The following is a 13,317-nucleotide window of genomic DNA, read 5'->3' as shown; positions in this document are numbered from 1 at the left end:
GAACGACCTCGTAGCTGTATATCAGGGTTCGTACGGTCATGGAAAACCTGGAAAAGTCATGGCATTTTAAAATGGTCATTTCCAGGCCTGGAAAAGTCATGGAAAAAAACTTAAATCATAAAAGTTTTGGAAAAGTCATGGAAATTTGTGATAATCACATGTTCATTTACGCCGAGTTTGTAATAATTTATATGGGTTTTTTTAAAAGAAAGTCGCTCAAAATATAAGCCGGCGTAAGCTCTCAATACGCTAAATGTTCAACATTTTCTACATTTTTCATGATTATAACGAGATTTCAGTTTGGTCATGGAAATTTGGTGAAAAGTCCTGGAAATCCATTGGTCAAAATGTGTAAGAACCCTGTGTATAATGCTGCTCCCTGTTCCAGATGTACATGCGTAGGATCAGCAGCGTGGTGGAGACCCCCGTGGTTCACAGAGGCAAACGCTCGACGTCTCCCACCATGGAAGCGAGAGGCCTGGGGAGGTCCGTACCCCACGCACCTGTCACCGCTCAGTCCTGGGGCCGAGCCTACACGCAACAGCCGCAGGTAGGACGACGCACTTCCTTTGACGCTTTCCTGCTCTCGTAAGCCGCGTTGAAATAACGCCGACAGACGGAAAGGCTTCGTGTAGATTAATTATGTCTTAATTCTTCATCAAGCGGAAAACACAAAGCGAGTTTACAAAATGAGGCCGGTCGTGTTGGAATGCGTGGAGTATTTATTGTTTGACGATGTGTAAAAACCACTCGCTTAAAGTAATTCCATCACTTACAATTTAATTCCTCCCATCGTTTGAAAATTAGTCATTGTGTCTGCTTTCAATTTCTGAAACGAGCATGTGACTGCACTATGACTGCAGGATGCGTCTTCTGAAACACCCTGCGTTGTTACGCAGGTGAAGGCCTTATCCGCACACGAATGGTTGTCTCGCAGATAATAAAAAAAAGTCCAGAAAATACAACCGCAGCGCTGAGCTCCCGGTGCGTCCACTTTGCACCAGAGCTCGGCTTTTATTTATTTTTTCTTTCCTGACGCCAGGCTCTGCAACTTAAAGCTTAGTGCAGCAGTTCTGCAGGCCGCGCTCCTGCTGCCCCCGTAAGCACAAAGAGAAAAGGGTGGGACGAAAAAGAAAAGAGGGAGGATGGAAATGAAAGAGACCTCAACAGGGGGAAAGGAGGGTTCGGAAAACCTCAAGGAGAAGAAAAGAGCTTTCATTTAAACGTGCCACAACAGTCTGTGCCCCCGCCAATCCTGACTGGAAACAACGTTACTCACCACCATGTAGTGCACGCGTTGGATTCATGTGTCTTTGTGTATTAATCAAAAATATTGTCCGTGGATCTTTCACCTGTCGCTGTTTTAGAGCTTATATTTGGGGTTTCTGGTCTTCTTTTAATCTATAAATTGTAAAGAGACATATTGAGCCCACTAATTTCACATGTGTTCCTATGCATTAACAATAAGAGTGTGAAAGTTTATTCAAGTCTTTAGAAAGATGAAGAGGTGAGAACTCCTAATGGGCTACAGTATTAACGTGTCTATTGGTATGTAATATATTGTCGTACTGCTTACAGTGTGAGCTCCATGGCTACAATAACATCAGTCTGTCAGTTTGACAAACGATGCTGGACTAGAGGCCTTTGGGTAAAATCTCTGTTTTCCCCTATAAATAAACTGCGTTGCCAAGGAGACCAACACACACATGCAAAGTGTCTGCTGTCTCATCCATCAAGTTTGCTCACATTTGCTTCATCTTAATTTAAACTTTATTTGCCTTGCGCATAGATACATACAACACCCGGCCTGTAGAATATTACAGATGAAACGAGTTTAGTTTTACTCGGAGCAGTATCCTACGCACGATAAGATCCTGTGGTTACCCACAGACTGTTTGTAAGAAGGGGGCGTCGGCCATCGGTTTGTGGACTGCCGTTCTGAAGCCTAAAGTTCACCATTTTGGATTATGGAGGCGATCCCTCGGCTCTGAACACTCTCGTCAGAACCAGTCAAATATATTTTCACTGGAGCATTTTTCACTCTCGTGAACTCACACCACTATGCTCCAGTCACAACAAAGACAACGCACACACACACAGTGTGGGTCTTTCATCGACAGCCAGAAGATCCATTGCATAAAAACACACCAGCAAACATGACGTTGGAGCTGTAATTGCCTCCTAGTAGCCGCAACGGGCTCAATGAAATCTGTCTAACAAGCCTCGACCCTTAACGCCCCCCTTCACCGCTGATGTAGACGAGAAAGAGCCGTAAGGGACAGCCATCTTTGTTTAGTCTCCCCGCCCACCTATTTAATGTCATCCAACCCGGGACATGAGCAGTTCTTTTTGAGAAGTTCGGTTCCCATATCAGTTCTACTACATGGCCCCAGAGCCTTTTCAGGAGGGCGACCACTTATCTTTCCTCACTTCTGACCCACGTCACTCATCCTTGAGAGGCCTGGTCATCCTGAAGCCTCGAGTCCCTGTCCCGCCTCTGATGTGGTGGATCGGCAGAGACCTGATGAACTGCCTTTTTTTGTGTGTCAGTTTTGCATTATGTTCTGGGATTTTTTTCCAAACCCACTTAGTTGACACCGCGGTACAGTAAAACAATGTTCATCCTGATATTTAATAGAGGAACTGGTCACTTCATTTGGATAGAAACTATAAGGAAAAAATTGCCATGTGAAAAACAAATCTATTCAGAATTGGTATTCGAATCATGTCTTGGCGCACAGCCGATCATTTGTGGTTTGGAAGGGGAGCGTAGTTCTTTCTTTCCGTTCTATTTTGGCTAAAACTTCAGTCACCAAAGTTACAGACTGCATGCAAATCAAATCGCAGCTGTTGAGATGTCATGATATGATGATTTACTCTTAAATTGTCTTTAATTATAAAAAGATTGGTTGAACAATTTGCATCTTTGCTAGATATTTATATATTTATTTATATATTTATTTATATATATATATCTCCTGTCTACATGACCTACATGTTTTTTGTGTAGACATTTACATCAAAGGCCTTCCCAGAGTAGTGCAGACGGAAAATCAGCGATCGATAAATAGACATTAAGGAGGAGACGATACTCCCTTCAGCACCCTGGAGCCATCTGGGAAAACTGATGGCGTATTGATTAGCTTTCTTCTGTAAACCTCATGCATAACGAATGACATCGTTTCGTCTAATGAAAGGTCATGCATGTTGTCATCGTGATCCAAATCGATGGCCGTTGCCTCTGGTCTGTCCAAACCAATGTTTACAGGGCAACGTTTACGGATTGGTTCGCCACATGGATCCACAACCAATTATTGCCCTTGCGAGTTTATGCAGAACCGTTCCGGAGCGATTCCTCCACGCTAGCAGAAGGAAACCTCCGCCTGTACTTGAATAAACCGTGAACTTATGTTTGGCCGACGCGGCCGACGAACGAGGTACCAAAACATCCGCCGTCGAGTCAAAAAGCGGCAGCGAGGCGACGTGTGGGCCGAGGGCTCGTCTCCTCTCCACCCGTCGCCTCATCCGACCCGTGCAGAAGGAATCCCTCCGGAATAAGCGTCTGTGCAGCAGCTGAAGTCGGAAATCTGGGATGTTTCGAGTCGTCGAGCATCAGACAACTGACGCTGTGCAAATGCCCCATGAAATGCAATAACAGAATGGCTTTTATAAATCAAAGCCAATAAACAGATCATCACCAGGGAAAATCCAACACACATTTTTACAATTTTTTTTCTTCTAAAACATTTCACCTGGAGTGTTGTCTTGCTGGAGAGGTGATTTAAGAGTTTGGTTTGGCAAGACATCCCTATTCCTTTTTTTTTTTTTTTTATTGGTCAAGAGACCAAGGGCAGGCGGATCGGGATATAATTTCTTCTGCAGATGCTCCGACACACTACTTGTGTTACTTCTTAAATCCGTGGCCTTCGTCTTGTATTAGTAAGAAGAGCTTCCTCACGGCGTCGGTTTGGTTTTCAAAGTAAACTCTTGGAAACTGTATGGATCATTCCAACAAAGAGCCTCCTTTTCTCATCCAAGTACGTATATCCGAAAAGCATCAAACACCCTGTAGGAATAGTTTGACATTTTTGAAAACACGTTTGATGAGAATATTGATACCAGTCTGATGTCCTTTGGACAGAAGCTAACTGGCTGCTGATTACCGTTCACTTCCATTCACAGATGTGAGAGTGGTATTGTTCTTTTATCTTATCTCACAAAGGGAAAGTGAATAAGTGTTTTTACCAAAATGTCCAGCTATTCTTTTTTTTTAAATATCACAGAATGCCTATGCTTTTTTTATTTGACGTAAAAGTGAGTACAAGATATGCAGCTCACCGCTCGGCTTTTCTTCGTCCTACTTTATTTTTTTTTTTTTACCTTTTCATGCTGTGCAGCCAGACATGATTCCATCTTTCTGGAAATGGATTATAACGTCCTGTAAAAGTGTGTTTTCCAAGCTCGAGGCGTCCAGGTGTGAGCTGGAGGTGTGTGGCGACCCAGTCGATGTCCTCTACTGTGGCACGTCGGTTTACTCAACATCATTTATTACAGGCTGACGGGGCTCTTGCCCAGATCATTTCTTAACCTTTAGGGTCAATTTGACCCCATTCAATGTTTAAAAATTTTTAATTCGGTTTTCGGCCACCCAGGCTGTTTTTCATTGTTCACCAATGTTAAATATCAAATATTTACTTTTTTTATTTTATTATTTAGATATTAGGGTAATAACCAACATAACCTCACACACACACTTAAACTGGACACATAAAAAAAATAATTAATTTTCTGGAGGTTTTTTGCTGGGTCAAATTGACCCGAAGTAAAATAATATTAGTGTAAAATGAAGGTAACAGGAGGGTTAAATGACCTTTTTTTATCGGAAGAAAAAAAAAAATATTGGCACACACAGACACACACACACACACACACACACAGAAGTTACCAATGCTCCTGCGTCTGAAGCCACACATCTTTAAAAAAAAGTTCTAGTTCTATTGAGCATGAATTCATCATTTTCCTTTTCAAGCTTTTTCCTTTTTAATTGTTGGTAAATCTTTATGGTCAGGTGTACTTTTTAAACTCTTACGTTATTTTACGCCTATCACAACATGTTGAACAATGCACACGCCTCCTGTTGATTGGAGGAGGAACGCTGGAGGCGCAGTGCATGGCGCCCTGGTGAAAGCCCCCGGCCCCGAGGCTGTGGCTTACCATAGAAGGAGAATATGCCGCTCTGCCGTTTCCTGCCTCCGCTGACTGGAGCAGGAAGTGACCGCACTCGACACGCCCCCTTGGCAGGGTTTCGCCGGTGACTGGTTTCCTGTCTGTTGCCCCTGGAGACGGAGAAAGGCAGTCCAGCAGGGCACCATTAAAGCCAATTAGTGCGAATGCCTTCTAAAACGGCACCAGGAGCCAACTCCGACCCACCGACCGTCACTAATTATGGTGCTTTTTTAAAGCTGAAATTACAGGAGCGGGGCGCTGTTTCTGTGCGCTTTAGGAACTGCGTCGTCATCTAACTCTCGCTTTCTCGGAGCGGGGTTACTGAGGTTATGAGAGGGGACGTGCCGCTGTGGCCGCCACAGACGAGTAACGTCGGGTTTGTTTTCTAGTCGGCCCACCAAATTATAAATCTCTCAGCTTGGGGTATGTTTGGGGTTTTTTGGGTTGGGGATTTTTCCCCTGGCAGAAGTCCACATGGCAGTCTTTCCCTGTCACACACCAGTTAACATAAGCATCGTGTATTTAATGCCCACATAATACAAAAGTCCAAACGAGGCCCCGAGCCGCCCAAACGGAATGCCCGGCGCTCCGAACACAACTCCAGAATATGGGATTTGATGAATGGAGCTGTAACGTTTGTGTTTCTGACCATGCAGATGCCAAACCAGGACGCTTCTCAACCCTCCTGTTACCTTCAAATGTACTAACATCCTTTACCCGTGCATTTAAAACCTCCAGAAAATTATTAGAATTCATATTGTTTCCCAAGTTTAAGTGTCAGGTACTTTTTGTTTGTTTGTTGACTACCTAAATAGCCTTTTAAATAAATAAAAAAGTTGATATTTCTTATGTGTTTTACACAGTGAAAAACAGCATGGGGTTAAATTGACCACAAAGAACACCGATGGGTACAAGTTGTGTTCAGGACTGAAAACATATCATGTGAATTTTAGGTTTTTGCAGTTTTCCCCAATAAATTAGGAAAAGTCATGAAATATGAAGCAAAAAAAATTATGCCAATCATGTTTTTAGAGATGTTGAATTGAATGGGGTCACATTGACCCCAAAGGTAACAGGAGGGTCAAACTGGCTGCAGATGGCCGTTCTGACTGGACGAGACTTTTCATCCACTTTTCTAACCTTTAAGTGATCGTCTTTTTATGCAGAACTTTGGTTCCCCTAATTTAGTTGTCTGTTTTTAATTTATTTGGTTTTTAATTTATTTTTAATTTCCATTTTATTTTTAAATATAGGGTTAGGGTTACATGTAATATTGGTTTCTTGCTATTCCACTTGTTTTGCTTTGACTCTCTGTGGAGCAATTTGTAAACATTGTTTTTAAAGGTGCTATATAAATAAAGTCATTATTATTATTATTTTCAGGCTGCTGACGGCGCAGAGCAGAGTCCAAACCCGAGCCCCAGTCCGGCCTCCTGGAGTCGGCAGATACCCGGCAGCGACTCTCCTCACCCGGGGAGCTCTCATGACCGGGCGTCCAGGACAGCGGGGGCCTCCTCCAGAGGGGACCCGTGGTCCAGTCGGGGACAAGGGTCAGGGGCCCGAGCCGAAGGGAGGAGCGGAGCGGGGATCCGGCCGTGGAATCATCGTCACCCGGAGCCCCATTAGAGCAGCGGGGGTCTCGGGAGGACCTCTACGGCAAGAGGACAGGTAAGAAAGGACGGGGCGCTTCATCGTGGCTCCTGAAACCCATTCGTCAAAGGATCAACCGATCCTAACGACCCCCGATGGACTGATGTCACATCCCCCCATGGGGTTTCAAATCGAATTTGCAGTTTTAAGCTGACCTGATTAATGAGGAGAGTGGCCCCCAGAGTGGCCCCCATGTAGCGGTTAGCATCCCCCGACCGGGTGAACGGCGCTGTAGCTGAACCTGCAAGCGTGAGAGAGAAACCTCACGTGGCGAATCATTCCCAATCTGTTCCTGACTCCTGAGCCGCTTCCTGGGAAGAAAGATGTCGACGCCCACTGGGCGACGTTTCAAATAGTTCTTGAAGGGAACGCTCCGTTTGAACCCAAATTAATATTCATTCACTGCTCACTTCTTTTCAGAAAGTCCATTGTTCATGTCGACTCGTACGTCAACACGCGTGACCTTGTTGTTCTTTCTGGCACACTTTCTTGGAAATTATTTGGAAATTGTGGAGCAATCATGTCAAAAGAAGATGGATAGTTCTGTTGAAATGATGAAGGATTAAGCTCTCTCTCTCTCTCTCTCTCTCTCTCTCTCTCTCCATTTGTGTTCTTCTTAACAGCACGCCATCACGCCATCGCGCTCCCAACGGCACACAGAGGGCCAGACATCCGGCTCCCATCGTCTAATGGCTTCCATCGCCAAAAAGTCAACATCTACGGCTTTTTATAGCAGAGAAAAAAAGAAAACTAGCAGTTGCAGCCACACACAGTTCAACAAACCGCAGACCTGACATCCCCCCCCCCCCCCCCCCGATCCGGAACTCTCTCCGTCCCACAAGAGGCATCCGTGGAAAGACGGCCCCCGTCCGGCGTCCTGGAGGTCGCCTCACCAGCCCACGTCTCCTCTTCTGCTTCTAATGGTGGATGTGTCGTAGCGTAATCCCGAAAACTTGACAAGGGAGAGGCTGGCGTGTCGTGGACGGCTCGGGGGGGGGGGGTTCTCATCGAGGTCCAGGAAGAGCGACTCGGACGTTGAGAATCCCTTTTCTCAACGGACCCTGAAGGTGACCCTCAAAGGAGCTGGAGATCTCACTGACAAAAAATCAAAGGACCCGATCTTCAATCCACAGCAGTTCAATGTTTCCGAGGCGGGGTCTTCATGCAGAGTTCTTAACAAACTGATAGATCTTTAACTTTTTTAATGTGACCAAAAACGGGAAGCGAATTATTGTCTTTGCTGATTCCTTATGTGCATTTTTTTTTTTTCTTCGCGATTTTCCCACCCATAAGTACACAAACCCATACAAACACGTGCACATTTAAATATTTTGGTTTATTTTTAACCCACTGGCCTCCGGACTGGATTTAACTTGGGGTCTTAGATGTTAAGTGATCGTTTGCATGTTTCTCAGTAATAAATTAAGAGCACTTGAAAGTTTAAAATTGTGACTCAGCATGTACTCTGTCTAAAGGATTGCTGGTTGGCTGCATTAATAGCGCACACACACACACACACACATGTATTCTGAAAAGCCGGGACCTTAAAGCTTTTTGCCATTTTCACCATTTATTTAGCTTCTTTGTAATTCGCTTCCTGTTCGGCATTATCCTTTCCAAACGTAGTTTGCCCGCAATGAAATGCAATGCACATGTAGAAGAAATATAATTCATAAATGGGGTGGTGGGGGGGGGGGTTGTTTATCACCTTTAACCATGTCGCAATGTTCACGGTGCTTTGTTTTACAGCTGCATTGTCCTCATTCGTGTATTTCTAGAGAGCCGCAACAAAGAGGAGGTTCTGTTAGAACCGGACTTTGGATGACCGGCCGACCTGCTGTACGCACTGGTGTTCATGCAGTCAGTCATAGGAAGGAACAAGACTCCTAATCACTGGGAACTGACCGTTCAGTGTGTGTGTGAGCGTGTGTGTGTGAGAGAGACTGGGTTCGCCGTGCGAATTGTTCCAGCGTATTTCTATACAGGTGTATTCATTTGTTACGTCATAAAAATATCACCGTGCGGTTGCTATGCTGGAGCCGTCTCTCACAGGAGGGTCCGCTGCATCGATGGGGGGGGGGGGTTAGTTTAGTGTGGTGGCCAGTCATACAAATGAGGGGTTTTCATGGAGCTGAACTTCTCACAGACTCCTGCTGGACTTGTATCGATGACCCGCCCACAGAATAGATGAATGTGCTATCGAATGCAGCCGAGCATGAACACTTCAAATCTGACCGGATCATGGAATCATAGCTGTGACAACTTTGGGACTCATCAAATCTGTTGGAAGAACTTTGAGGCCTTCTCCTCTCCGCCTGGCTCCTCCTCCTCCTCCTCCTCTGCTGTTCCGGAGTTCATTGCCGAGCTGAGTGCCGCCTCGTCTCACTTCTCCTGCAGCCGCCATCCAGCTGTACTATTTATTGGTCTTACATCCATGTACAGGTTGTTTTTGCCGTGAGGTCTGTCATGCAGTCTGTCGCCGCTTTGTCACTTTACTGTTTATGCAAGCAGGAGTTTATATGCAATCAATAAACCGTCATCATGCTTTTCGTACTAATCGCCAAACATGGATCTCTGTTTTCCTCCAGAATGCACACGTCCACTAATATCTCCTCTCCTCCTGTGTGTTCTTCTGTGCCTCGAGACGCCGAGAGGGAATACACACAAACGTATTCAGACGTGCGCCAAAGTGTTCGCCTCGCTGTGCATATAAACGACATGCAATACTGACTTGTGAGGTTGACTTTTTTATTTTCTATTCTTTCCTCGAGGATTGTTGTACGAAACGTCGTAAAAGTATTTTGGTTAAAGGGCGAGAAGAGGTTTTCCTCGAGGAAGCTCCGCCCCCAGAGGATGTCGGAGCGAGTTCCCTGAGAAAAAGTTTTTTTCTTTCTTTTCTTAAAAAAAAAAAAAACTCGACTTCAAAGTAGCCTCTTTAAAGACGAGAGACAGCACCGCCCGAAAAGCCATGTCGTTTGGATTTGCCTGTCAGTCTCGGCCTCAGAGAGGATTGCCATGTGGCCGCCGCTGGCTTCACGACGCGGCAGAGCCCGACCGGACGTCCACGTCTCGGCTTCAGGACGCCAGACGTCTCGCCTCTCGTTCTGATGCTTCCTCCCTCTTCTCTGCGTCTTCCTCCTCGACTCCTAAAGGGAAACCTCACCGGCAGTGACTCGTGTTGTCGGTTTAGACTTCCTTTTATTGCAGGCCCGTCACCAGGCTGTGACGGCCAAAAGGTCAGAGGTCAGAGCGCCGTCTAATTCTGTCTCCGGCTTGACTCTAAATACGAGAGGAAGGCCGACGGCTTGGCAGCGATCTCCGCTCTAGGGGTAATTAAAACGGACGCTGGTATCGAATGTCCGGCCTGAGCTCATGCTGCCACAGATACCCGCGGTGTGGTCATCCATCGGCGGGTGTTTATTAATATGGCGGCGAGGGCTCCGGTTTTGAAGCTCGCCGTGTGAACCGGTGCGTCGGCTGCAGATCCCCGAGTCGGCACGCGGGGCCCGGAGAGGGGTTCATTTCGTGAGGATGACATCACCGCGGGTCAGGATCACTGCATATAGCAACTGGATGATGCAAGCGCTGACACGAGGCCCTCCTCGATCTTCAGCCTGCCTGACTTCTCCCCCCCCCCCACGTGTCCCTCCGCCCCAACAAATAGGTCCGTACTACAACTGATGGAGAGCTCCCGGAGAGCAGAGTATTTCGGATGTCGTGATGGAAGAATCTGTTAAACGGCAGAGAGAAAGCGTCCGCTTTACAGCTCAAACACCAATAAAGAGTGGAACTAAAATCCTCTTAAACTCTGGGCTTGTAAGCAGAAACGGACGTTATTTACAAGTCATCGTGTTTTCCCTTTTGTTAAGCAGACTAGAATGTACTAGAAATGGCTCTCGGGGCCCTCGTCCTCAAAAGCCTCCATTGTGAAGCCGGGGGGGGCTATAATCTGCATTTAACCAGCACTTAACTTTAAGACCTCAAACGACTAATGCCCCTTTAGTCCCAGAAATTTTTTCCCAAAATTGAGTTTTTGCTTCTGTTCCAGTCGCTGTTTGCTGAATTCACCACCGGAGGATATAATGATCATATGTATAGAATGTGTATTTTTGCAGCAGCCGAATCAGAGTATTCTAGAATCATCCACCAGTTGAAAGAACGGACATTGGCGTGACCTGAGTGAATAATCCTTGAGGTGTGGCTCCCCCCCCCCCCCCCCCAGCTGCTGACGTTGAGGGGACAGTCGGTTTGAGGCGTTTTGTTTTCTGTCGACTGTGTTCTGTTTTCTTATTTTGGAAGCTGTATCGGCTTGATTTTATTTCAGGAAACTTGTAATTTTGTAAAGAGGGCCTCTATTATTGAAATATATTAAGTATTTGTCCGTCTTGATTTTAAGAATATTTCTTTTTGCAAGATAATGCATCTTCCTGATTGTTAATACACTCCTGGAGAGTACTTCTTCCTGAATTTCGTGTTTGTTATTTTAATGGAAGACATTTCTCACGGCCTGGAGACTTGACGGCACACCTCGGATCAGAGGAAGGGAGGGAGAGAAAGAAAGGGGGAGAAAGAAAGAGAGCCCAGCGTTGTGTCTCAGCCATTGGAGGCCGAGCGATGTGTGTTTTATCGGGGCCGAGCAGGGTGGCGTGCTTCACCGTGTATCGTGTGTATATCGTGTGTATCGTGTGTCCTTCAGGCTGCAACCTTCGCTGCTCTGTTCTCCCTCCTCTTAATTTCAGGGTTCGTACGTCTTCAGTCGTGTATGTTCGTAAGTGCTGCCAAAGAAAGAAGCGTGCGGCCCCTGACCCACACGTGTGTGTATATATAAACACAATAGGAATATAATAAAAAAAACATTTAACTGGATCTCTTTTACACAGACATGCACAGATACAAGAATAGCAGGCCTGTACAATCAACTGCTCATTTGTTTGCAGGAGACAGACGGGTCACACACAACTGGATATAATGACGAGAGAGAGAGACTTACATCGTCCATGTTTTAACCCAACTGCGGCTGGCGCACTGCATGTCGGTCTCTCGAAGCTGCCAACTGTACAGCAGACCATATGTATTCCAATAAAAATTAAAAACCTGTTTGTAACACGTCTCCATGTTGAAACGTGTGTGTGCGTAGCTCATTGTGTGTAAAACCCAACCATGCTTTTTGTGCTGAACAAGCTCAGCAAGTTTTGACTTCATAGCTATGTGTGTGTGTGTGTGTGTAGCACACACACACAGATAGGTTTTACCAGCTACAACAGCAGCTGACGGTACTCAAAATATGCTGGCAGACAAATGAGGTGAAGTTGGTCAGGTACAAAGAGGAAAACCACAAACTGTTGTGGAATGCAAAGTCAGCACACACAACGCTCTCAGCAGCTACGCCTCGCTTTATGAAAACCAGCAACTCGGTCCCTGCAACTGAAATTTAAATCTCCACAATCTAGTCTGGTTATTTTCACACGAGTCCGATTTAACGACCCGATTCTCACGTGATTGCACTGTCAGTGTAGCTGGTTGCATCTCAGGTTGTTTGTTTGTGTTGGCCTCGAGCTGCCGGATGCTTCTCAACGTTTCCCCAGAAGGTTTTTGGTGAGTCTCTGGAGAACGAGCCCGGACATGTCGACTTCTGCTGCATCGCCTTCATGTGCAGAACAAATAATACCTGTAGAACAAGTGACTCCTGCTGCTCGGCTGCATCTCAACATCGAATATTGAAAATAATATTAGACACAACTTCCTGCTCGGGAATTTTAAAATGTCTAATAGTCCCCAAAACATCAAACTTGCGTGTCATTTCTGTATTAATTCCAGTTTGCGGCTTCAGTCTCAAAAGGTCAATCCAGTTGATTCGGGGTCAACACTGTCCTGCTTGTGGAGTTTAATCCGTCCCAAGTTCAGATGCAAGAACAGGGGTCCTGTGTTTTCCTGTGAGGGCCACATCAGTTTTCCCTTCTCTGATGGGGGCGGGGTCAGTTTGTAAAGTGTGACGATCCCAGGGTGCCTACATGTAAACATGTATTGTTTTCCAGAAAGCCACACAACCAAATATTAATGACCCTTTCTGGGATCTTATTCCGTTCTATTTGACAGCGGCTAGTCGAGGATTTGCGTGGCCAGAGTAAAAAAAACAAAGCGTCTCTGGTATTGTTCAGGGGGCCGGGCCAAATGTGGAGGCGGGCCGTATCCGGCCCGTGGGCCTTAGTTTGGGGACCACTGTAACACAGCGGTGCCCGGTCAGACCCTGGTCCTGCCGAGCCTCGGCCCGACCCAAATCAGTGCTGTGACATCAGCCATGGAAACGACTCGGTGGCGCTGCAGGGAGATGGAGGAAGGGGCTTCACGTCCTAAACAAGCGTCACGGGAACGGCTGAGGGGGAAGTTGACTGAGAATACACACAAAGGGTCGTTGAGGTCGAGCCTGCAGCTTTAAATAAC

General features: G+C 46.1%; 1 protein-coding gene across 3 annotated transcripts in view; it reads left to right on the top strand.

Moving 5' to 3' along the window:
- The window catches only part of luzp1 (leucine zipper protein 1), a 41,483-nt gene extending 30,152 nt beyond the window's left edge, over positions 1 to 11,331 (top strand). For all 3 annotated transcript variants that reach the window (XM_056425899.1, XM_056425897.1, XM_056425898.1), the window contains exons 5-7: positions 389 to 550; positions 6,610 to 6,894; positions 7,500 to 11,331. In XM_056425899.1, coding sequence (XP_056281874.1) covers positions 389 to 550; positions 6,610 to 6,852 — 405 coding nt within the window. In that variant the 3' untranslated portion in view covers positions 6,853 to 6,894; positions 7,500 to 11,331. The remainder of the gene's footprint in view (positions 1 to 388; positions 551 to 6,609; positions 6,895 to 7,499) is intronic.
- Positions 11,332 to 13,317: the final 1,986 nt, after the last annotated feature.

The sequence above is a fragment of the Pseudoliparis swirei genome, chromosome 11 (genome assembly GCF_029220125.1).
Source record: "Pseudoliparis swirei isolate HS2019 ecotype Mariana Trench chromosome 11, NWPU_hadal_v1, whole genome shotgun sequence".
Lineage (NCBI taxonomy): Eukaryota > Metazoa > Chordata > Actinopteri > Perciformes > Liparidae > Pseudoliparis > Pseudoliparis swirei.
Note: the sequence above shows the minus strand (reverse complement) of the source record. Positions and strands in the feature narration are given on the sequence as shown.